Source organism: Miniopterus schreibersii, assembly GCF_964146895.1.
Source record: "Miniopterus schreibersii genome assembly, chromosome: 13".
Classification (NCBI taxonomy): Eukaryota; Metazoa; Chordata; class Mammalia; order Chiroptera; family Miniopteridae; genus Miniopterus; species Miniopterus schreibersii.
The window spans coordinates 46,025,797-46,052,300 of NC_138113.1; the positions used below are offsets into that span (position 1 = coordinate 46,025,797).

General features: G+C 39.5%; 1 protein-coding gene across 2 annotated transcripts in view; it reads left to right on the forward strand.

Annotated features, from left to right (window-relative positions):
* The window catches only part of CTNNA2 (catenin alpha 2), a 980,129-nt gene that overhangs the window by 741,828 nt on the left and 211,797 nt on the right, over positions 1–26,504 (forward strand). For both annotated transcript variants that reach the window (XM_081155843.1, XM_081155842.1), the window contains exon 8: positions 653–733. In XM_081155843.1, coding sequence (XP_081011969.1) covers positions 653–733 — 81 coding nt within the window. The remainder of the gene's footprint in view (positions 1–652; positions 734–26,504) is intronic.

Consider the following 26,504-nt stretch of genomic DNA (forward strand, 5'->3'; position numbering starts at 1 on the left):
GAATAATTTACTGAGAAGTTTTTGTTTGTTTGTTTTTGGCCTTTCCCTCTGCCTGTTAAAGTCCTAAGGGTAGTTTCCTGCTGACCTCAAGCTTTGATTCCTTACACTGCAGGACAGAACAGAGATTAGAAAGGCTATATTTTCTAGTAAATCATCTCTCTTGATTTTGTTCTAGAAGTTACAATATGACCTATGATATATTGGTATGAAATTCTGAACTCCAGTCAGTTACCTTAAATATTTTTTTCTACGTTTGTTTTCACCATCTCAGTCTTATCTTATATTCAGAAGAAGTGTGCTGACATACTAGAGAAGCACAAAACATTTATATTTTACGGCAAAAACAAAAAACATCCTTGTGTTTACTTAATCGCTAATTGTCTGGAGAAGGGAAGAAAGCATAGATTTGCATGGTGTTGAATATGAACCTATGTGTAACCATCCTGAGAATGTATTGCTTTTCATCCATTTTAATTTTTATTTCACAGAAAACCAAGTGGAGAAACCAAATTATATTAGCTGTATATTGAAAAAAATCTATTTTGAAATTGCTTGGACTCTGCAACTCAAGTGTGTTTCTGAATTTTTTAAATCTTTAATGTCACTAACATTGAATTTTCTAAATCAGAAATTATTTTTCTTTTCTTAATAGACTGGAAGGAAGGAAAAAGGAGATCCTCTAAACATTGCAATTGATAAGATGACCAAGAAAACAAGAGATCTAAGGAGACAGGTACTGGTTTTTGTTTTTGTTTTTATTTTAAGTGCATGGTACTTAGTGGTGCTTTCCAAGAATGTTCCTTTTTTTCAGGCTGCCTTTTTAGAGCTGACTTTGGGTTGCTATTCTTTATAACACCTACAAATACACAGGAACATTTCATCAACAATGTAGAGTCTGCTGAGCAGACAGATGTGACAGCTGCAAGGGCTGTGATCACAAAAACCACCTCTGAGGGGGTAGCCTGCTCACTGCCCAGGCCCCATCTTCTCAGGGAGAGACCTGATGAATTCCGTACCTTCTACATCTGGTTTTCAATTTGTTTCAGGTCCAGGTATGCAAAGAAATGGTCTGTGATTTCTGCTTGTTCTTACTTAAACTTGGAGGCATTCGGTGAATAAACAAGAATGCTAATGGTTAGTGAGAAATACAACTCTTAATCTGATGGACTAATTAAAGGCTCTGACCCAGTGTCTTCCCTTGGGGACGTAAATCTATGTTAGATGCTTATTTGGGAAGCAGGGAACCATAGCAAGGAATGTCAGTTGGATGATGTAAGTGGCTAATAGAATCATTAGTCAGATGGGTACTGCTCTTTTTGGAGTGGAGCATCTCTGTTCAGGGCTTGCTTTCATCTAAAAAGTGCTATATGAACACTGGTAAATTCTACCCTGTAACCTTTATATTATATGTTTCCATGGTAACCTTCCTTTCTTTGGTAGTGTTCTTTCTCTAGAAGATACGATACCATCCATTGTTACCATAAAATCCCTTCCCTATTTCTGCCTGAGAGGCATCCCTTCCCCTGCTGGTGGCTTTTGCCTATATCCATCTCAATCATGAAGTGCAGATCCTCTTGTCAACTGGAACCAAGCCCTGCCCTCCAGCAAAACCTGCCTCACTTTCCCCAGCTGGAAAGGCTGGGTGGGCAGGGCTGTGTTTAACACTTGCTCCAGCACCGTGTCAAGTACAGACAAGATTAGCAAGGTGCCCGGGCAAGATTAGCCAAGGAGATTTTAGGAATGGTTGGAATGGGAGAAAGACGCCACCTCTAATTACTGCCCGGGAACTTCTGGGCTCCCTTTGGGATATTACACACTTGAAATACTGTCCTCTCGAAGATAGTTCTGGGATATGAAGGCTCCAGTTTGACTGCCCAGATAACAAGCCCTTTTGGGAAAAGCATTTCCTTCTTACTTTACCTTGAAATAAGGGAGAATAAAACATTGTTCTCTTAGGCATTCGTATTTATACCAAATACGTCCATGGCCAGGACTGCCTCTCCTTGTCCTCTTAGACCATCCATCCATAAAAATCCCCCACCTGATATGAACTGATATGAGTAGTAGGAATTGGAATTGTGGTTAATGGAAAACATTGAATCAGGTGTGTGGAGCCCAGGGTTTTACTTCTAATTCTGCCACTAAACTGGCTGTGCAACTGCAGATCCTTCATCTCTTGGTCTCCTTTTCTTAGCTTTAAAAGTATGGAGCCAAACTAGAAGTGCAAGCTATATTTGAGTTGTATAAAATCAAATGAGTCCAAAGGAAGCCCTCATTTATTTTCTATACCAGAGGTCCTACTGCCCAATACAGATTTTAAAAGCAGTGGGAGGGCATCCAGCATCTTCTCTAGGGCTTGCCTTTGGCTAGATTGTCAACCAGGAAGAGCTTATGAACTGAATCTTTTACTTCCCCAATCTCTTGATCTTAGTAGGGACCACTCTTTGACATTCAGGGGCCAGCACTCCCAGCACCCTGCACTCAAAGACCTATCCTAGCAAATTTTTGTCTTATTAGGAGGAATGGATAAAGTAATTTTTACTCTGATGTTACAATTCTTAGAGAAGGATCTTCTCTTTCTAGCTGAGGACTGGTGAAATATGAAGGTGGAATTTATGATGGAGTTTTAAATGCTTGAGTGACAAGCTCCTTGGAGAGCTTCTTTTAGGATGCAGTGGAAGGAATGTGTCATCCTCTGAAATCATTCCATGCATAAGGTATAGATGTATTTTTTCTGCTCACCTTTCCCAAAGACTGAGAGGAAAAAGGGTACCAAGAGAGTTGTTTTATGACATTGAGATCCAACAGTTATGGCATAATTTTACACCACACCCCTGAATGTGGTTCAGATATCTTTCTCCTCCCCAATCTGCCTTTCTAGAACAGGGATGGTTCCCATCTGTCAGTTCCATCCCGATCCATATGTTGGGATATTTTTGTCTTTCTTCCCATCTCTCTGTTTCTCCATTTTCACCTGTATTGGTACAAAAGGTTCCCTGATCTAAGTGTACAGAAGCTACCCAGCACTTATGAGGACTGAATATGCAAAGCTGAGATCAGTTTTCAGCTTTGATTTGGGTAGCTAGTTAATTGGATTAAACAATGTACTACCAGAGTAGCTAAGAGCTACTGTGTAGTGTGGCCCAATGTGTGCTACTGGTTCAAATGAGTCTTTCCCTGTTGCTGAAACACTTTCTGGTCTTTCAGTCACCAACAGCCTCTATCAGAAGAGATTCCAAGTGAGAACCCTTAGTTGTCCATTTCTTCCTCCCTGTATACATGTGTTCCTTGATATAACATTTATAGCGATCAAATCACAGAGGGAGAAAAAGCTGAAATCAAAGAAAAACATTCCTGGTGACTCTCCAAAGTTCCCACTCTTTTAGTCTCCTGCCTCTTCCTCACAGACCTGAAGTTGGGCAGAGTCATTCAGAAGGTGACCCTGGAGTCTTGCACAGTTCTAGTCACCAAATTTAAAAGAAATAAACTCAATCATGATCATTATCTTGGACATCCCTAATGAGAAAGAAAAAAAAAGTGGACTTAAACTTGCAGACACTTGAAAAAAATCAAGAATAATTGAATAAAATGGATTTCTGTTTAAGTAGAATTTTTAAGTAAGATGAACCTCTTTCCTCAGGCAATATATCCCAAGGAACTGGGTGGCCATAAATTGTGAAAAGGGTCACAGGAACCCAAGGGTGTTATTTAACACTGATTGGCATGGATCCATCTTGCCAATTAAACCCATGAGAGTAGCTGGCAGTAGAGCAGAATCCTCTTAGGAGTATTTTGTTAGGAATTAAAAGTGGATTGAGGGGAATATGACTGCCAGCTTTAAGCATTATGTTTTAATTTTAGAGCTGTGGGCACAGTGTGCCCCATGTCTGAGCTATTGTCGCTGCTGTGATTCTGGAATCAGACCATTATAAAAATCAGAGCTTTTGGCTGACTCCCCACCTGCGGATCTAGGAGCCCACATGGTCTATTCATCCTTTAGAGAGGACTCAGTGGGTTTCTACCAGCTGCTCCTTGATGCCCTCCTCCTATGTGACACCTGTGGACTATTCTGGGTGCAGTCTCTTAATTTTCCTAAGCCCACAGAGATGCTGCTTTATCTTGGTTATTATTTTGGTCCTTTTATGAGTCTTTTTTTCCAAGTAAATAAGCAAATCAGGACCCAAATATTTCCCTGTAAAGAGCTAATTAATAATAATCATAACATGTTAGGGTGTTGCTAAACTTAGCAGCTTTCTCATTCCCCAAACCAATCAAGGGCCTAATTTTTATCCCTTCAACCTTAATAGCCATCACAATAATCCCAGCAATGAGATTTGGTAAGTGTCAGCTTGACAAAAGTGTCGATTTTGCTATTACAATAAAAATATTTTCAACAGAACAAAAAAAATGTATAGAATGCTTTTACATTGGGATGAGTACTTAATAGAATGCATTGTATAGCAAATGATTAAAGACAAACAAAACACATGTCACTGGATGGCATGCGTAAAGGTCTATTTATCAAGGCCCTGCTTCAGAAAGGACTGCAGGAAAATCTTCCAAGATTAATAAGAAATAATTATAGCTGAAGAGTTTCCTCAGCTTCTTGTGATCCAGTCCCTTACATAAGAACCATAGCTAAAGGTGGGTAGTCATGAGCAAGAGCATCTAAAATCACTGCCCACAAACTGTAAAGTAAATTCTAGCTGACATGTATGGAGCCCCTACAGTGTGCCAGGCACTGTTCTAAGTTCTCTCCATGAATGGACCACATTTAATCCCCTTACCAGCTCTGTGACATAGAAAAGGTTGTCACCATAAGCATTTTACATATGAAGACATGAAATGAAGTAATACACCATGACCACAAGAGTGTGGATGTGTGGAGGTTCCAATCCAGGCAGTCTCCCTGTAGGGACTTTGCTCATGACCCTTCCCTATCCTGCCTCTCCATAGAACCAGCATATGTAGTTAAGTCACCCATATATCAGTCTACTCTGGAAGATCACTTGGGGTGCTTTGTGGTTTTCAGCAGTACCTTTACTACTTCAGGGTTTGGGATGGGTGACAAGAACACACTGCAGACAGCACAAAAAATCTGTGGTGAATGTCAAAAATATGGCTCTTGTTTGTGATAAGATATCATCTCTCAGTTCTCCAGCTGCTTTGGTTCCTTGGGTCCTGTTTTTAAAGAGTGCTATTATGTTTAGGTAGTTGTCTTCTCAAATTATGAATTATAGACTTTCCAAAACATGTACAGAAAAAAGGAGTTATAAGGCATTCATTTCTTTTTCTCACATCTGCTCATGATGGAACCAATTATTTTTAGATTCATTGTATGAAAAAATTTTCAGATCATTTATTTCTGGACCTGAATCTGCTTTTCCTCATAAACACGTGAGGCTATCTATATGGCTACAATAAAAAAAATAGATTATAAAACATATATTGAGTTCTTCCAAGTGTTAAGGTTTGTGCTCTTCACACTGAAAACCTGTGTCAGAGCTAATCATCCCTGGATTTTGGTCCCTAGGTCAGACTGCCATGCTCTCATAGAAGTGTGGAGACCAGAAAGTGATCACATAGCAATTGAGATCTGAAATACAGAACATTAGCAACTCAGAGATAGCTGAAGACAAATGACATAAGAAACACCAAAGATCAGAATCCAAATGGCCAGGACAAGAAGTGCAGAGGTAGGAGAGGGTTCAAGGGCACTGGAAAGGCCATCCTTTGGACATGCCCCTCGATCGCAGGTTATATATTCAAGCTACCTCTATCTTAGGAAACTCCTGCTACAATAGCCCCGAATGTCAGACTACCACATACTCACTCACCTCTTGGAAAACACTCATTAGGCCAAGTTCACGGTACATGATTTTGTCAGTTGGAATAGTTCTTAAAACATCTCTATGGCAAGCTCTTCCCTTATGAAGACACTGTTCAAGTCTTGAAGTGGTTTAATGTATTCGTATAAGCCAGCATTTATCATCCACACGTAAGCACAAGCTTGTGGAGGACACTGGGCTTGACCCCTCTCTCACTAGCAAGTCTAGATCACAGAAAGAGCCCAGTTGCTTGATCAATATTGATTAATCAAATAATACACTGCACCGAGCAGAGGGATCGATAGCATATGTATGAATAGGAAAATGCTCAATTAAGTGGAAACTTCAGCTACTGATTTAGTCTCTTCTGCTAATTTCTCCAGGCCCCAGAAGTCAAAGAAAAATAGGAAGGGGAAGGATAAATGGCAACGACTGAGTCTCAAATCACATTCAAAAGGAGGTCTGCCTTTGGTTCAATGTCTGACACCTGTTGTAGGCCATTCAGAATTTTGATCCTGACATTGGACAATCCACTATAGAATTATAAAGTTAAAAAAAAAAAATTCCATATTTTTCAGGATTAGATTTTCAATGATGATGATTTTATATATACTTATATATATATGTGTGTGTATATATATATACATATATATATGTATACACACACACACACACACACACACACACTCATTTTAGACAGCCATCCTACTTAAGTGAGGCTGGCCATTACTCATTGTTGGAGACCTTGTTGAGGCTGTGATTTCTCATCCAAATCTGTCACTGGAGATAATTTTAAAGTGTGTTGTGTAAGAGTTTACCACTATGGCCTGAGTTAAGGTGTTTCTAGAGTGGATGACCACAGCTACCAACCTCGATTCTGACTGAATGTACTCAGTATACCATCGCCACCAGCTTGTGGCCAAATACAGCTGTTCCCTTTGACCCCTCCGTGCTGAGGTTACCTTTTATTACGTGAAAAGGCTTCTGGCATGAGATTCCCCAGGGGAAATTTCCATCAGGACAGCTGATATTTCTTTATCTCCCCATTTCCCAAGGAGACTGGATAACTCTGAACTTTAGAAAGTGAATCTTCTTGCAGGCTCTTGCCTCTCCTGCCATTCCCACCAGCCCTGGTGGAAGGCCTTTTGCTCTAGGATTGCATCCCTTTGTGCCTTCCTGAATCCGTGGATGTCACTGAGGATGGCTTTGAGCATTCAGCATCACTCTTTGCTTGGGTAGGAAATTGTGAGGAAGGTGATGTTGGTTATAATTCCACCTATTTACTTTATATGCCCTTGACCAATCTTAGTTCTTCTAGGCTGAAGGAATTTCTAGGATAACTTAAAGCCAAACCCTCATCTCACCCCCCCACTACACAACTGTGTGCTCTCCACTGGGATCAACCTTTTAAGAGAATTACAGTCTCATGCAAGTCCTCCCATTACCATTCTTTACATCCCCAGAAGCCTTTCATTCAAGTTCATTCTCTTAAATGCATTTCAGATTCCTTTCTTCTCCACTCCCATTGGCCCTGCTCAGTTGCTTTTCACAAAGTGATGGTCACGGCCTCATAACCACTCTATGTCCCCAGCCTCCCTGCCTTCATCTCTGTGAAGCCAGTATTCACACATCCTTGTGCCTTCCACTTGCTGTTGCTTCTGCCTGGGACATCCCCTCTCTCTTCTTTTTTGTTTTGTTTTGTCTTGTTTTTTCCCTTCCAGAGAAACTTACAATTTTTTCTACAAGGGGTAGCTTAAATCATGATCAGTTGTCACCTGATCATGACAACTTTATCCAATTTCTGTAAATAGGGTTTATCCAATAGGCTCAGAGAACATTTTAAAATACCTTTATCATGACACTTTTTGCAATAGACTTAAGTTGTTTTATATGTTTATGTTTTTGCTTATGCCCATGTCCTGTTATTCTTTTTTTTTTTTAAGCCTCACTGGAGGATATGTTTTTTTTTTTGTTTTTTTTTTAATTGCTTTTTAGAGAGAGAGGGGAAGAGAGAGAGAAAGAGAAACATTGATGTGAGAGAGAAACATTGATCAGTTGCCTCCTGTATGCACCCCGACGAGGGATTGAACCTGCAACCTAGGTATGTGCCCTGATTGGGATTTGAACGCACAACCTTTTGCTGTATGGGATGACACTTCAACCAACTGAGCCACCCAGTAAGGGCTATTCTTTGTTTCTTTAGGGCATGTCCTACTGGCCAAGTAAAGTAAGTCTGTACCACATAGGTGTTGAAAGAATGAAAAGTCTCCTGTATGCAGCCATCCTTCCAAGAAATATTTTAATCAACTTTCTGCCATTCTAAACTCTCATGTCACTGGTTCCATTGTTGTCAGAAATAGATCTGTTAACTTAAAAAGTCTATTTATACTCTGTTTGTATTGCCTATTTCTATTTTAAGAGATAGCTCCTATTCCTTCACCCAGAAGTTTCCTAAAGCTGGGCTGGCTTTAGAAAAGTCAGCTCAAGAACCTGCTGAAATGCGGACATAGGGCTTTATCCTGGGAGATTCTGATTTCATGTATATACGATGGCACCTTAAACTCTATCATAATAAGCTTCCAAATAATTAGTGATGTTCCAGCAGGTTTGAATCCCACTGACTTTGTTTCTGATAATGGGAACTTTAGACCTCATTGCAGTTTGTTGGGGGATGTATTTGAAGATCTCTGAAAACTTCCAACTACTCTCCAATCCATTTGGCCTCTACTAGACCTCACCAGTTCACAGATACAATACCTGTCTCAAGGGTGGGATAATCCACGCTCCTCATGGGCCAAGATTAGAAATGGGTGTTCTGATCGCTCACTGTGCCATGTTGAAAGATTTGCTTGGCCAAGTCTGTGCTTTTGGGGGCAGGGCCAAGACAAGAGTGAGGTGAGTGAGGCACTGGCCTTGGACTCACCATTTTAGGGAGCACCAAAAAAGTCAATAATCAAAATAAGTAACATTTTTACTCAGTGTTTTAGAAAATAAATTAATCCAGGAGTGAATTATCAACATTGTAAATAAAGACAAAATCAGTAACAGGGTGGTGCTGAGCCTGCCATATTGAAACCTGAAGCAAAAGAAAAAAATAGCAATACAGATCCTGTCTTTATTTACAGTGCTGAGACTGTGTTTATGATGGGTGAATCTTCCCTTAGTTTTGGCTCTGCTCCAGTGCTTCTTTCTATCTATTAAAGTCTTTACTTCACCTGCTGTATCAGAAAATAGCCCCCCCAAAGTCTCAATGTCCGGTTGTTTTCCTCTCCACCCCACCCCCCATCAGTGGCAAAAAGGCTGACTTTTAAATTTTATGGGACCTTGGACTCCAGGTTTGAAGACCAGTTTGAATTGTGGTGTCTTTTAGGTTGTCTTGCTCCAAATGCATTTCTTCTTGATGTTTATGGCAGTGACACGGGCTTTTTATGGCAGTCTGAAGTGCTTCAGAGAAAATGGAGAGCATTTTAATACCACTGATTTACTCTTTCGGGTCTACAGTAATTTTCTTACTGCCTAATTATGAGGCTTGGTTTAATTTACTCTACACATAATGTTTACTGATGCACATATGGTGCCACATTTCAGGAAACTACCCAGAGCAGGTATTTTTGTCAGTCTGGAGCATGGAAAATTTCCTTCACTTACAGAAAAGAAAAGGTAAGGAATTGAATTGCCTTGACAAAGAATGTCCCCCAATGAGAGAGAGAAAAATCACGCGTATCTTTAACTTCAGGAAGGAGAATCAATCCCTTTAAATTTTTATTTTAAAAGCTGAATTATGATCATGTGGTTCCGTGTGTTTAAAGATGATCAGTTACCCTAAAATTCGGGTAGTGGCCGGTAGGAGTTGGGGAAAAGGTGAGATAGGAAAGGAGAGCAGTAGATCCTTCTGGGCTTATTTCTTAACTATCTTTGAAAAAGAAAATATGGATTCAGGAGCCATGGATTCATAGGCCCTTAGGGGTAAAAGGGACCTCTAAGGCCTTTTCCCAGGGCAAAGGGTCTTAATTCAGCATCTTCAGAACCCCCTTTGTTAGCCTTTGTTTAGAGATGGGAGTTTAGCCCTCCACCCAGCAGCAGCTGGTACCATTGTTGGACAATTTTAGTAGTTAGAAAATTGAGTTAAGATCAGTGATTTTGTAATTATAAACCACTGATGTTGGATTTGTGCTGAAAAACTGCTGGGGTTTTTTTCCCTTCTTTGCCTAAGTCCAAGGCTCAGATAAAAGCTTTAGTGAATAACTCTATTTAGAGTTTCAAAGACCTACAAATAGTGACTATTATTGCATATGCATTCAGGGCTGTACAATCAATTGGCTCGCCTTTCCGTAGCTCCGAGAGCTATGTGTGGTTTGGCTTAGGAACCGAGCCGCTGGTGCTCTCTTGTCATGGAGACAGCTGAAATATCCAACTCTTTAGATCATCTGATCCACTGCTCCCATTTGCACTGGGTTATGCATGGAGGTCAGAAGAGCAAAGCCACCCACTGAAACCCTTTGACATTTGTTCAGTGTCCATTCTTTCTTTAGCACTTAATCATCAGTTCTGCAGAGGGGGAATTGCTATAAAAAACATTTGATTTTTACAGAATAGCATCTTGAAGTTCCAACAGTAGGATTAAATGTCTTACTGGTATAGAGCTCAAAGTTTGAGAAGCCTGAAGCCTATCTTTTCAATGACTGTACTTGTTAAAGTTGATACACTTTGTTATTAGTTTATAGCTTTTATTAGAATTCCATTAAGAAGAATAACATAAGATAAATATAATTAATAATGAGTCTTGAAATTCTCAGCAATAATCAAAATAATAGGCTTCCTGATTAGTATAATCACCATTTTTTTCTGCCTTAAACCATTCATATCTGTGTTCAGCCCCATGCAAGACACTGAACCATGAATAAGATTTTGATGATTACTTTTCTAATTACTCATAGGAGAAAAAAGTAAAAGACTTTCATTTTAGCTGGGAGGGGATAGCTGATTAAACAGAGATCAAGTGTCTAGTAGACCTGCCCAGTAATTTCAGTGCCCAACAGTGGAATGGGTTGTGCCCCAGCGTGCATTTCAGGATTAAAGAGGAACCATTTGTCCTGAGGACTTTGGTGATAACGGGGGATTTTCCATCTGATCCAACCATAAGTGCTCATCAGAAGTCTGGGCAATTAACCAGTTCCACCACCTCCTCTCTCATTCCACTGTTTCTTTGTTTTTCACGAACACATCAATCCTGTTAACTATTCGAGGCAGGATATCTGTATTCCCACTTGATTCCTTCATCTTTGGTGAGGCTCGAGCTGCCTTAAATAGCTGCAGTTGGCGTGACAACTGTGCCAAAGGGGGCGACTGAAAAGCAGAAAAGCACCTTTGGTCCAGGCAAGGTGGGAGGCCCAGGCAGCTGAACGCGGGAGAGGCAGGAGAAGAGTTGCAGGGGCAGGAGGAAGTCAGCACTAATGAACCGTGCCTGACTGATGACATTGCCCTCAGCCCCTCCTTTGAAATCCAGAAGCTTGGATCAATGTGGCCCTGAGGCTGTATCACAGATGCCGTGATAACTAGTTGAAAGGAGATCACTTGTGACTGATGAACTAGTCCTTATGTCTGTATGTTGCCATAGCAGCCAGCTTGCCAGTTGCTCTTTGGGCACATTCTCTGTGTTTGGTCAGTCCATAGAAGTACCCTCAATACCGTTGTCAGATTAGAAGAAAATAGCAGGATTTGGCATCCAGTCCGTGTCAGAGCACCTGTGGCAACCAGGCTGGGCAACCCAGCCAGATACCTTTCTAATCCACAGAATTTTTAGGAAAAGCCAACAACATCTGCCCTTCATTCTCTTCCTTTCTTGCCTCAAAGCTTCTGCTAGAATAAATTTCTTAGAGACCACTGGAATAATCTGTTTTCTTGCAGAGCATGAGACAAAAAGAGAAAGAGGTCAACTTGGTCAAATACTACCAGTCACACTGGCCACTTGGTCTGCAGGGCCATCTGTAGCCTCCTCAGTTTCTTAAGCAGGTAGCTGCTGGACCCTCAGCTGCTCAGTGACCAGTAAGCCGTGGGTGAGTGGAGCTTGGAAGATCCAGGGACTTGCAGTAGGGATATAACAGTGACATGGACAGAGCAAACGGGCTATAAGCCTACAAGTCACTGCTGAACAATCTAGAACATGTGCCTGCAGACTGCTACCTGTGGCCCCAATCTGGTCGTCTGACCGTGTATGTAAATAATGTTGTATTGTCAGCTTTTGTGTTACAACGGCAAAGCTGAGTGGTCCTGGCAAATACCAACTGGCCATAAAGACTAAAATTCATACTATCTGGCCCTTTACAGAAAAAGCAGGGTAAGGCATGCTCTAGAATTAAGTCAGCTTGAGATAAAACAAATATGGTATAAGAGTCCAGATTCCCTGAAGAAAACGGAGGGACCTTAAATCTGACTCTCTTTACTGTCTTCCCCTTGAATGGCGACAGCACCAGTCATTTTATAGGATTTCCACAAACTTGGAAATGTGGAGTGGTCATTGGGCCTCTGACATGAAGCCCCTCTAGGGAAAAATTCAGCACTTGTTGGAGATGCCAAGCTGTGCAACAGTTAAAGACAGAAAGTGCAGAAGCATAACATAGGGTGGCAGACTCCTGAGACAGAAGTTAGCTCATAGGGACACGGTTATCCATAATTGGGACAGAGTAGAGAGCATGGTGAATGGCTTTCCATTCTAGAAAATGTGAAAGGCTCTTTAATGACCACAAGCGGTCAGAAGCTTCAGCAGTTCCTTTATAAGGGACATCTGTACCAGCAAGTGCCATCGTCCCTCTTCACTCAATAGCATCTTACACCCCCACATTTCCCATCCCTTGCAGGTGAACTGAAGTGGCACTCATCTAACACCTGGAGTGGGAACTGTGGAGCTTGGATGGGGTCCTCTCAGGAACTCTTGTATTTACAATGGGGACCCTTCTGAGATCCACAGGACTTGTGCTGTAATGTGGAATGGTGAGGAATTCGGAAGGATGGGGCCAGATGGCTCTACCTGGTACAAATCCCACCACACTGTGGCAGGTGTGTAGGATTGACGTCACCAGAAAGAAATATATGGTTTAGGGAGTTGTTCTTTGCGTCTTGCTTCAAACTCTTTAACCACACGCTTTTTATAGGCTTCTGCTATTAGCCTGATATCAAATTCATCCATTTAATGATTGTTTCTTCCAATTGCCAGTGCAGTTGTGAGGGGATCAAATCTTTTCTTTGAACAGCATTTCAGAAGTTTCCTAAGGGTCCTTGCCAGGGTGAATTTATGTGATTGTAACTCATTACTCTCTCACACTATATTCAAACAGCTTGTGCCCATTTCATGCCAGTTAATCAATGGCTGATAGTAGATAAAATGGAATATCCAGGCATTTAATCTTCTCCTTTTGTGGTAAACAATCCTGGAGGGAATCTAATGCTAAGGGAGAGGGGTTGACTAAGTGTGGGAGTGAAGAATGGAAAAAAACGATGACCTTTGTCCCATTGGGATTTGTGAACTTGAACAACCAGCTTTCATGCATTTAAGGTCAGTAAACATGCAGACCTTAAATAAAATAGAAATGTTGTTAGAATTGGAAGACCTGACTCTGGCATTTGCTATGTTCAAACAGTGACCCTCCCTTTCCTCATCTATACAACAGAAAGAATTATGCTCACCCTGCAGACCACATCTTTCAGCCCCACCGTGACATTGTAAGGAAGGTCAAATGAAATAATGTCTAGGAAAGTTCTCTGCAAGCTATAAAAATGAACATGCACATGATTATTATTAAAGGCAATAAGCAGCCAGAAACTGAGTAGACCTTGCAAATATGCAAAAGAATCAGGCTTCTTTTCAATGAGTTCAGGGATCTGAGCAAGGTGTCTTTTCCACCTTCGCCCATGCGACCTAAAATTCCACCCTTTTGAAATGCCAGATCTTCTGGGCTAGCTAACTGGATATTTGAAAGTATGTCTGTCCTGGTGGAAGGGTGGGGAAATCCTGATAGAACTGTTAAATGTGAAAAAAATCTTAGGTAGTATGATGTGAAGGAAATGTGACAAATTTGGACTACTTAAGAGTATTCCTTAGGCCAGCCTCCAACACATTTAACAGGATTAACTCACACTGGCCTCATTTGTGAGGCCAGTCAAGCATGGATGTGGTCACTGGAGCTTTATTACTCATTGTGAATTGAGAGGAGTTTTCAGCAGTGAGAGTAGATGGCTCTTGTTTTTCTTTATAACCCTGGAAACACAGTACGTAGTGCGCCAGGAGCTCCTACATGCAAGGAGAAGAAATGAATGAGTGAACACCAATCACTGGGAATAAAGAGTGGAATACAATAAAAAAGAGATAAAGCGTACTTTTTCTCTTTGTGAAAACCTTACTATTCTTATAATAAGTTCCCTTCTTCCTTTGATCTTATCTCATTGCTGTCTACTCCATTATATCTCTTGTGCATTTACTCTCATTTATTTGGCATAACATTGAAATATCCTTAATAATAGCTTGATGTTTGTGTAGACTTTTCTTTATGGATTCTTTTTTCCCCACTAGAAATTTTAAAAAGAAAATATTTTAAAATGCAGAATTGAAGACAACTAAGGGACCTTTATTAGTTTTTCAAGAATGAACATCTAGAGCCAAGACTATATAATGGGGAAAGGATAGTCTCTTCAATAAATGGTGTAAGGAAAACTGGACAACCACAGGCAAAAAAATAAAACCATACAGAAAAATATACTCAAAATGGATTAAAAACTTGAACATAAGGCTTAAAACCATACAACTTCCAGAAGAAAACAGAAACATAGAAGGTAAACTCCTTGACATTGGTTTTGGCATTACGTTTTTGGATTTGACACTGAGAACAAAGGCAACAAAAGCAAAAATAAATAGTGGAACTAGATCAAACAGAAAAGCTTATGCACAGCAAAGGAAACCAACACAATAAAAAGGCAACGTATAGGATGGGGGACAATATGTGCAAATCATATATCTGGTAAGAGGTTAACATCTAATATGTAAAACACTCATACAACTTAATAGCAAAAAACAACAACAACAATTTCTTAAAAAAAATGGACAGGGTACCTAAATACTTTGTTTTTTCAAAGACATACAGATGGCCAACAGGTACATGAAAAGGTGCTCAGCCCTTATCATCAAGGGAATGCAGATTAAAACCAAAATGAAATAATTACCTCGTACCTGTTAGAATGGCTATTGCTAATAATATAAGAGGTAACAAATGTTGGCAAGGGTGTGGAGAAAGGAGAACCCTCGTGCATTGTTAGTGGAAATGTAAATTAGTGCAGCCACTATGGAAAAAATATACAGTTTCCTCAAAAAATTAAGAAAGGAACTACAATATGATCCAGGAATCTCACTTCTGGGTATATATCCAAAAGAAATGAAAAGAGCATTTTGAAGAGATGTCTGTATTTCCATGTTTATTGCAGCATTATTTACAATAGTGAAGATATGGAATGGAACATAAGTGTTCATCAATGGAAGAATGGATAAAGAAGATGTGATGTATGTGTGTATATATATATACACATACACACATATTTCATTATATATATAATAGGATCATATTCATTATATATATATATACACATATATATATAATGAAATATGATTCTGCCATTAGAAAGAAGGAAATCCTGCCATTTGTGACAACACAGAGTACAAAAGTGTTTGCCAGGGGCTGGGAGGGTAGGAGAAATAGGGAAAGATTGGTGAAAGCATACAAACTTTTCAGCTATAAGATAAAGTCTGAGGCTATACAGGGGCGGGCAAAAGTTGGTTTACAGTTGTATAAGAAACACAGAGTTTATTCTTGTATTATTATTTATTACTTATTGCATTACTTATTACGAACTGTCAACCTAATTTTGCCCTCTCCTGTAGTGCAAAACATGGCGACTATAGTTTATAACACAGCATTATGAAATAGAAATATGCTAAGGGAGTAGAGCTTAAGTGTTCTTACCAAAAAAACCGCAAAAAAGTATATGAGGTGATGGATGTGTTAGCTAACTAGATGGTAGGGAATCCTTTTACAGTATATATGGATATCAGTTCATCGTAATGTATGCTTTAAATATCTTAAAATTGGTCAGTTATACCCCAGTAAAGCTGAAGTTTAAACAAAGGATAAACATCTATCTATCAAGAAGAATCAGTGATAGCCTTTTATCAGGAAGATTAAAATTGGACACACAGCCTTCAGTCTCATTGAAGGTTAACCTTCTCTGACTCCCATTGGCTGGTGAAAGCCATTTTTCAATACTGCCTTTTACAGGGAACTGCTTCATATTCATTGAATGGTTGTGGATTTTTAGACTTTGTGCAAAACACTTTTGCATATCCATTTGAAGTTGTCTCGATATACATACATCACCCGCTCCTCATGTCTCATCCCATAGGCAGACATTTTTGGTCATTTTTGAGACAGTTTATTTTTCCCCTTGAGTTTGTGAGTTAAACTCTGTCTCTCATTCCATCACTCTCCCCACCCATGAAATAAGCAAGTGAATTGTTAGAATCGGGTCTGATCCACCGACTGTATTCCTTTTGGTTTGCTGAAGAAAATGCAGTTTTTCCATTGATGAATAGCCTTAATTGGGTAAAATAGACTGGTAGTGCTGAGCTAATACCTTTAAATGTCTTGTCTTACACAATTAATATTCCCTTGTCACACATACGTTTAAACAGTTGGAAGAAAGCCTTGTGTTCTTGACTCCTGTCAGACTTAACGAATGATTTTGTCAAGTCATTCCTTTCTGCCCTGGTTGATTGATAGCTAAATTTTGGTTTTCTAGCTTATGTAAAAAGTGTTAACTATGCCTTTCAGCTTGTAGGCAAGGTTATTTAAAACATTCTAATAGTTTACAGAGGAATTACATTGCCTGTTGACTGGAGAGGTCACAAACTGTGCCCCTCTTCATCAGGGACACAAGTCACAGGGCCCATGAGCTAATGAAGGCAGTATTTATGAGTCCCTGCACTTTCTGGATGATATGCCAAGTTCAAGGTGTCCCTAGTCCTGACTGCTGAGGACTCTGACTTCTACTTTTGGATGTACCTCTACTCATGGGCTATATAATAGGTAGATATATTTAGAATGAATATGGTTTGATCCTAAAACTCTTAAGAATGAGAATAAAAACTAGAATGCTAGATTGTCACAGTACTAACTAACCTTCATCTACAGCTTTCAAAACTCTCTCAATAATAAAGCAGGTCCCTCTCACTTCTGCTTCCACCTAGCGTACAGATTTTCACACATATGGTAATTACAATTTCAAAATATGGGAAGTGGATCCCAGTCATTTCTGGGAGGAGTCTCAATTCCCTTGGCTTGAACCTTTGTTGAAAGTCCCACAATTTACCATTTAAACTACTTTGACCAGTAAGTAAGCTTATGGTTACATAAAAGCAAGTAGAACCCATCAATATGTTTTCACAGTAGACGTACCTTGAACAATGAGTCCTCCAGTTGTGTTTGTTGTTTTTTTAAACAGAATCCTAAAGTCCAAGTATGTCACAGAGTCTAATAGTGAGTAGTCAGCAGGTCACTTTTAACTCCTGGAATGGGGATTTATTTAAGACTCAGTGTCACTTCTGCCTATGGTGGGACCACTGATTTTCTCTTGTGGTGTCTATCTGCCACTGAGTCTATTTGTCCATTCTCTCAACTGGGAATTTCTTCTTTTTGCCCTATTATGTCCAGGGAGGCTTCCAGAATTCTTTAGGCACTTCACTCATCAGCCAGGAAGCTGGATCACATATGTTTCTGGAATTTTGTGCACCACCATCATACATACTGTTGCTTTTGGTCAATAGTGTATGCCAAGCCAGCACAATATAGACATATGAGAGATTGTATTATATTAGTTATTTAAAGCATGGCCTCTAGGGCCAGACACCCTGGATTCAAATCCTGCCACTGCTATCTATTAGCCATGTGAATGTGGGCAAGTGACCTAAGTCTACTGCCTCAATTTTCTCAACTATAAAATGGAGAAAATAGTATCCATCTCTTTTGGGAGAAATAAATGTTATTCTAAGTATTTATCATAGTGCCTAACACAAAATAAGCATTCAATGAAATTTATTAATATGAAATATTAATTTCCCCCAGTCTTTTCCTGCTCTCCTCCTTGTCACCACTCCTTCTTGCCCCATTGCTATATACTACAGTCAGCTTCAGCCTTCTGCATACATCCTCTATACCACCAACCTCTCTTTTGTTTCCTTGTACTGCATCCAACAATTGTGGGCTCTGTGCTCTACTAAGATATATATGTCTGTCATATATATATATATATATATATATCTTTATTGATTATTGATTTCAGAGAGAGGAAGGGAGAGGGAGAGAGAGAGATAGAAACATCAATGATGAGAGAGTCATTGATCGGCTGCCTCCTGCACGCCCCTGATTGGGGATAGAGCCCACAACTCAGGCATGTGCCCTGACCGGAAATCAAACCATGATCTCCTGGACCCTAGGTTGATGCTCAACCACTGAGCCATGCCTGGCCTGGCTCTGCTAATATTTTTACCAGAACTAAGACAAGCTACAGTATCTGCTGGGTTGAGGCCATCTGGAGATCCACAGTGATCCCAGCTCCCCCTTGGATCCTAAGGCAATATTTCACTGCCTCTTTCCATGAAAGCTGTCCTTGCCTATTGTGGAAGGAGAAGAGGATTTTGATGTAGTCCTGTGTGTGCTGGGGTAGAAAATGGAACCAGTGGAAGGAAACAAACACCTGATACTGTTCTTCAGGATGAGTTCCAATCAACCCTTCTCTGTCCTAGTTCCCATGACTTGTCTTGTCAATAAATTTTTTTAACTAAAAACTTTGTTAAATCTAAAAGATAAGAAATTGCCACTCTGATATTTTGAAGCATGGCCCATGGCTGTGTGATGGAACACATGGTGTAGACTACTATCAATCCAATGCTTTTAGCTCAAGAACTGAATTGGAATGTTACAAACTAGTAGTCACTGATTGATCAGAAATTTATTTTCTGGATGTCTCTCTAAAAAGATGACTTAATGACTACAAAAACTTATTCTAGTTAAGTATAGATATCGTCTTATCAGTTACCTATTGTCATAATAGTGCATCTATTAGTATGCATAATAAGTAATAACATCTCCATGGCATACAATAATAACATTTGTTTACTCATTAGTTGGGGTGGTCACCTTGGTCAGGTCCTCTCCTGTTTGGGCTCAGTTGCTATTGATTGACCCTCTTTGGCCTTGATAGGGATGACTGAGGTGGCTCAGGTCTATTCAACATGTTTGTCCCACTGCTCCTGGGATAAGCAGTCTAACCTGGGCATGTCTTTCTCATGGGAATGGCAAAGAGCAAGACCAAGAAAGCCCAAAGGTGAATGGGCCTTTCAAACCACTGCATGCATGATGGTTCCATCATCCACTGGTCCTGTGTATGCCACATGGGGCAGATATTACAAAGTCCCATGGCAATGGGCTTGGATGTGAGGAGAGGTAAAGAATGGGGATCTATATATATGTATTACTGTTATCTAAAGTTTGCCTTGTTGCTTCTTACTTCATGAGCAAGACATGTTTCTCATTTTTATCCTGACAGTATCCACAATCCTCAAGGAAAAATTTAAAGGGCAAGGGCTATTTGTCTGGCTAAACTAACCCATCATGTGTTTGCTACTGAGGTCATGTGCATAGGTGTCGCTAATGATGACAGTTGTGGTTTTCATTGATCCGGTAGAGCCTGAATGTAAGCAGGTAGGGAACGGAGAAAAGCATGACACCTTATGAACTTTTCTATTTTGTTGCTTTTAGAAGTAATTGCTTCCATTGTGGGGGAAAAAAACAAAACCTATTATCCCAATTAAAATGATTTTGCTTCATAGAAGATAGTGCCATCAGGATAATGAATAGAATGACCAAATAATTTTGTTTTTCCTATAAAGAAAAACAAAATCAAGCAAAAGGAGTGATTAAAAGTGCTCTTCTACAAGCTTCATAGATACCCTCCTGCCGCCCCTGCCATATGTCCCCACCCTCAGCCCGAACAATGGACAGTGCTGTCATTACCAGTGGAATGTGTGTGTGGATGGCACCTTAGCTTATTAAAGTGGTGTTGGGTGGATTACTGCACTGGCTGAATACCTTAATTGACCTTCAGCCTGACCAAAATTTATAAGACTTAATGAGGCTCAATTCTTGTCAAGCCCCCTAGGCTGGATGGCTCCTGGCCCAGAAACTTTGTTGCTCTAAAAAAAAATTGTTAACAATTAAACCTCAAAGCTTAAGGAAATATGGTAAAAATATGTCAGTAATCATGAAAAGCCTGGAGCAGCCATATCCATGGAAAGATTTGGGGCTTCGAAGTTTTGAGCCCATTTAAAATCACCCTCTACCCTGAATTTGAAGAAGCTAATATTGTTATTCTTAACAGGATTTTTCTGAACATCTGTCTAAATGACAAGACAGATGTTAAATGGTCAAGACATTTGTTAAATACCATCAGCACAGCCTAGACTTGGGTGTTAACTTTTATTTCTAGAAGTCAAGATAACCCTGGAGTGCTCAGACACACAGAGCCAATTCTGCCTAAAAATCAGTGTGTCAAAAGACTTAAATTGCAGGGAAGGTTCAGCAAAATTTTCATCTTGCAGGACAAATAGGATTGATTAGTGGTGGCTACCTGGAGCAAGGTTATGAGAAGAATTGTGGAATAATATTTGAGCTCATTATAAAAAATACTATGATTGATTGATCATGTCTGATGCAGGCATAGAAAGGAGATGTGACAGCATATTTGCCATTCCCGCCCTAGTCCACAGTGTCTTTTCTCCTCCCTTATAAGCAACCCTCTCCTTTAATTATTTCCTATAAATGTATCTATTTTTTCACCTTCCACCCACTCTTGAGGACCTGAATGGTTGTTCTACCATATCTATTCTTTATTGGCCATATTTTTGTTTCCCAATCAGCATCTGAATACCCTTTCTGTGCTTGGGGAATTACTCATTGTATGGATTTTGGTGTAAGAAGCTAAAATGCCCTGACCATTTGTTCTCACAAAACATTTTCTTTCCAACACCTGCTTCCTTCACCCTTGCAACTAGGTGGTGGCACATGATCCAGAGTTTGGGTCCGCATTTCATGCAGATAATAATTAGGTGCATTTGCCTAAGACTTTGAGTCAAGAGCTAATGACACAAAGATGCCGGGTGCCCTAGCATTTCTAAGTTTCGTCCCTTCTTTGAACTAACAGGACAGTTTTTCTGTTTAAACCTGACAGTTAGTTTCTTCTACTTACAACTAAGAAATTAACAGTAGAAATAGGTCTTCTAGAGCAGTGCTCCTCAACTCTTGTGTGGAGGAATCACCCAGGCTTCTTATTAAAAGGCACATTCTGAATGAAATGTAGGTCTGAGACCAGGCCTGGGGTTTGGCAGTCCTGCTGGCTCGTGGTCCACCCTTGAAGGAGGTAGGATCTAGGGAAGCAAAGACAGTGGAAAACAAGACAGAGTTGGCAGGAAAAAAGAAAAACAAAAATACTGTTTTGGCATCTTCTGATTAAGTTGGGGCAGACCAGCTCCTGTAACTAATAAACTTCAAAATGTGCAAAGTCTCCAAGACAATAAAATTGCTTTTTTTTTTTTTAATTCTCACTCAAGAATATGTTTTTATTGATCCTTTAGAGAGAGAGGAAAGGGAGGCAGAGAGAAAGAGGAAAACATTGATTAGTTGCCTCCCATACATGCCCCGACCCGGGATGGAGCCGCGACCTGGGCATGTGCCCGGACTGGGGATTGAACCTGCCACCTTGTGGTGTGCAGGACGACAGTCCAACCAACTGTGCCACCTGGCCAGGACAGAATTGCACTCTGAATCATGTAACAATACTAGGCCAGTGACAGGAAGCTGGGAGGCTCCACTGCATGCATTCAAGAGGCTAGGTTGATGGGGGCACAGGGTCTGCCATCTTCAACTCATGGCTTCCCAGGTCACCTTAGGTGTCTTTCTTGTATTCCATGCAGATAGAAATTGAAAAGAACATCACCATTTTTTTGAGCTTTTTATTATAAAATAAAAAACAGATATTATAAAAAGTAAATGTAAGTACTTCTTCCTGGAAATCCACATACGAATATATAATTTATTAAATTATTATTATGCAAACACTCTTGCAGTCATTACCCAGGTCAAGAAATAGAATTGTGCTGCCTCCCTAGAAATTTCTCTGGATGCCTCTTGCCTCCCTCCAAGTAGCCACTATCCTGACATTTAGAGTGTTTATTTTTCTTTGTGGTTTTATCACCCTAATGTGCACCTTTAGATGATATAGTTTAGTTTTGCCCACAATTTAGTATCGATCTAGCGCATTCTCTTCCATCCCTTTTGCTTTGCTTATAATCCATCTGCTGCAGAACTCAGATGGTTTGTCCTGTAAGTTTCCCATAGTTGCATTTTGCTGATTACATGTGTGTAGCGCAGTTTCAGGTGTTCCTCTCTCCTCTGTATTTCTGCAAATCTCCAGAGGGATCCAGAGCCTCTGTCAGTTTCAGATTTGATTCGTTTGGCAACACTATAGTTTGGGGATGTGCTATTTCATCACTAGGCACTTAATGTCTTCTTGTCTCTTTTTTGTGACGCTTCCAACTACTGATGTTTATTACCTAGATTTTTAAATTCCTTAAAGGTTTCAAAATAGTGATATTCTATCATTTGGCTTTTATTTATTAGGTAGAATAAGTTTATTAACAGACACTTTCCTCATTATAAAGAATGTGAGTTCACATAGAAGAGGCAAGATATATGCCTGATTTTTTTCTAGATAAATCAGTTGGTTCCTTGTTGTCTTCTGAAGGTGACCAGTTTCTCCTTTTCTTTTTTTTTTTTTTTTTTTTTTAGTCATTATAAACAAACATATTTAATGGGTTTCACTCCACTAGAATTTTTATTCTTTTTGAAGTTTAAATTGTCTTGTCTTTGGCCTAGTGGAATCCTCCTGAGTTATTTTTACAGGACCTTAGTTGTCCTTGATGGCTCTTTACTATTTGGAAATCAAGATATTTCAGGCTTATTTACATATTTCCAGCTTCAGAGGACCTGGAACCAGCCATTTCTCCAAGAAACCCTGGTGTTTTAGTGGAAAATTATATTTCAAGATGTTCAACGCTATTGGGCTAGCCATTGTTTTGGGGCCTTTTCATTGGTCACACTGGGAAATTATATGTGTGTATGTGTATTTTCAGTTTAAAATTTCATGTGTTCATATTGATATTTCTATTTTAGATTTAGGGTTATGGGTTTTTTCCTTAACTTCTTTCTTCCACACCAACCCTTCTGGTGAGCAAGAACAAAGGAGATGCAAAATAAGCTCTCATAACTAATCTTTTTCTTTATTCTACCTTTAGTGTTAGAATAACAATATTTATATTACCACCATAATTAAAATTACATAAAAAAGTTAAAATCTTTTTGTATATCCTATTTCCTTTCTTGTCATAATTCCTTTTTCATTGTCGTACTAGTACTGTGTCTCCATTGCCAGATCATACAACCATTTCATAGTATACTCCCCCATTTAATCATATTCTTTGTTATATAAATAAGTATACATCTAATGCTCACTACCAGTTTTTATGGTTGTGTTTTTCTAGTTATTTTGGTTGTTAAAGCTCTTTCTCTCAGAGATTCCCCAAGAAAGATTCTTAGGAATAATATTTTCTGAGTTTTTGCATTTTGATCAAATTTTTTTCGGTGCCATGTGTCCTTGAAAGTCAGATTTGCTGGTTATAAAATTCTTAGCTCAAATTTTCTTTCCTCAAGTACTTAAACAGAATAGTTCATTTTATTCTGGCATAAAGCTTTGCTGTTGAAAGGTCTTACAATCATCTAATTTCTTTTTGTTTTAAGACATGTGCTCTGATGGCCTAAATTCACGGCGATGTCCACTCCTTTTTACTTTAGAGTTCAGTTATTTTGGTTGTTACTGTGAGTCGGTCTTTTCAGGTACATGATACATTTTTTCAAAATGTAGTGTGTGTATGTGTGTGTATATATATGTATTTGTATATTCTTATATATACATAATATAACACATAATATATAGTATAATATTTATATATTTACATATTATATTTTTCAGGAATATTTTTACGAGTTATGGTTTTTCATATCCATTCATCTGTCTTCCTTTGGTTTGCTGTTTCAGGGACCTCTGGTAGCTGTATATAGAATTTTCTTGGCCTGTCTCCACTGTGTGTCACCTTTTCTCAAATCCCTTTTTTATCTCTGTTTAAAAAAAATTCTTTTGGATTTTAAATATTTTCTCTTCTCTTTTTATTTCTATTAAAAGCATTTTCTGATGTGTTTCTTTGTTCGTGTCTAGTCTTTTTCAAATAATTTTTCTTATATTCATAATTCTTTCTTGACTTTCATGACCTCATTCTACAACCTTTTTTCCCCCCTAATTTATGTTGTTCCCGCCTATCTTATATCATTTTCTTAGTGTATTTTAATTTACTTTAAATAGCAGATTGCAGTTTTAATCTTTTTTACAGGCATATCTTTCTGGCATGCTTCCAGTGTGTATAGGGATGATATATTTCTTATTCTCATTTAGCTTATAGCAACTTTATATGAGTTTGACCTTGATAACTTTCAGTTGTTCATTTTTCTGTGAAATCGGTCTTCTGGAAGCGTTCGAAAGGGCCTTGATGCAGGTAGCTCTTCTAGCTTTACAGGCTCTTATTTTTGTGTGGCATTGAAAAGTATGATGGCTTGCCTGGCTGGTGTCTTCAGTGGTTGAGCGTCAGCCCTTTCTCCAAAAGGTCACTGGTTTGATTCCCAGTCAGGGCACATGTCCCATTTGCAGGCTTTATTCCCGATTGGGGCGGGGGGCACATGCAGGAGGCAGCAGATGGATGTTTCTCTCTCATCAGAGTTCCTATCTCCCTCTCCCTCTCCCTTCCTGTCTCTCTCAAAATCAATAAAAACATATTTTAAAAAAGATGGTGGCTTGATTGGTGAGATAGCTTGGCTCTGCTCATCTCCTCCACTTTATCTGGACCTGTTCTTTCTTTTATCGATGTTGTCACTGTCAAGTTCAATTTTGATTACACTCCCAATAGTTTCTCCTTCATGTGGGGCTCTGTCCCGGAAGAGAGCCATGGCAGGTCTGTTTCAAGTGGCCACTGCACTGTCCCCTTCGCACCCTCTTACCGTGGGCTCTGCCACTTGCTACTTTATGATTGCAAGCAAGTTATTTAGCTTTTCTAAGTCCCAACTTCTTCATTTGAAAAACTGGTATAAGAATAGTCTGTATGTCATAGTGTTGATGTGGGGACTAAATGGTATAATATGAAAAAATCCTAGTTGAATATCTTCCTGTATTCAATATCACTGTATATACCTGGAATATATGAACTCACCAATAACTGGCACTATTCCTGCACAGTAATTTAGCATATGTTGCCAAATGAGTAGCTCATTAATACTAACTTTCTATAAGCTTTATTCTGTTTTATATGGTGAAATATCAAATCCATTTGGGAAGTAAATTGAACTAAGTTTTATATACACACATACATTCCGTATGGTAATTAGTGCAAAAAGGAACTAAATCTGTTCAGAGTTCTTCTGACCAATAATAAATGTGCATGTATCACCTTAAAAGATTTGCCTGAATACGACTGCATCGGTATATTTGTTTGGAAAACATACACATCATTAATCATCTTCTATTGTGTTTATTTACATTTGGATGTTTCCTCCCTGTGTACATTTGGACAATTATTGTTTTTTTCTGGATTTACTGTGGGCAGTATTACAGACGTCCCCCATTTTCCCCTCCTTTGCCTCCCTACACACAGCCCCTGCCCACCCCAGGCCTGAGGTCATTTTTCAGGTGCAGTTTCATTCCATTTCCATGCAGCTGCCCTGCTTCCGGTTTTAACAATGTGGGAACGATGTATAATTATGCATTGTTAGAAATCTGGGCCTTTATTCTTTTTTACCTTGAAAAGTAAACGTAAGTACTTCTTCCTGGAGCACAGCAACTGTATCATCATCGCACCCGGGCAGAACGTTTTGAGATTGTTAGGTGTTTCATGTTTCTACCTCCAGGAGACTGGGGAGCGGCAAAGTTCTTGGGCTGCTTCATGGCCCAGCCCTTTGTCTAAAGTTCTCCCCACTTGCTTTTGGATGCCTTGATTTCTTCTTTTAAGGAGCCTGGGTCCTTGAACTTGATCCGAATTTAAAACATCCTGGAGACATTTGGGCCAGCGAAGGATGAGAGCAGACCATTGATGGGAGAGGGCCTGTAATGTGATGAGTTACGGGACCTTATGTGTAACTTTTAAGCTGACATATAATATAGTGAATTCAGAGACATCCATCAGTCCTCTCTGTTTTCCTTTTATGTGCTAAGCACCTGGAGATTAAAAAGTTGGTGGTGAGGGGATGGGTGAACAAGGTGAAGGGGCTTAAGAAGCATAAACTGCCTGTTATAAAATCAGTTACAGGGATGCAGTGTACAGCACAGGGAATATAGCCAATACCATCATAATAACTATGATGGCACTAGACTTGCTGTGGTCATCACTTCATAAGGTATATAAATGTCTAATCACTGCATCGGACG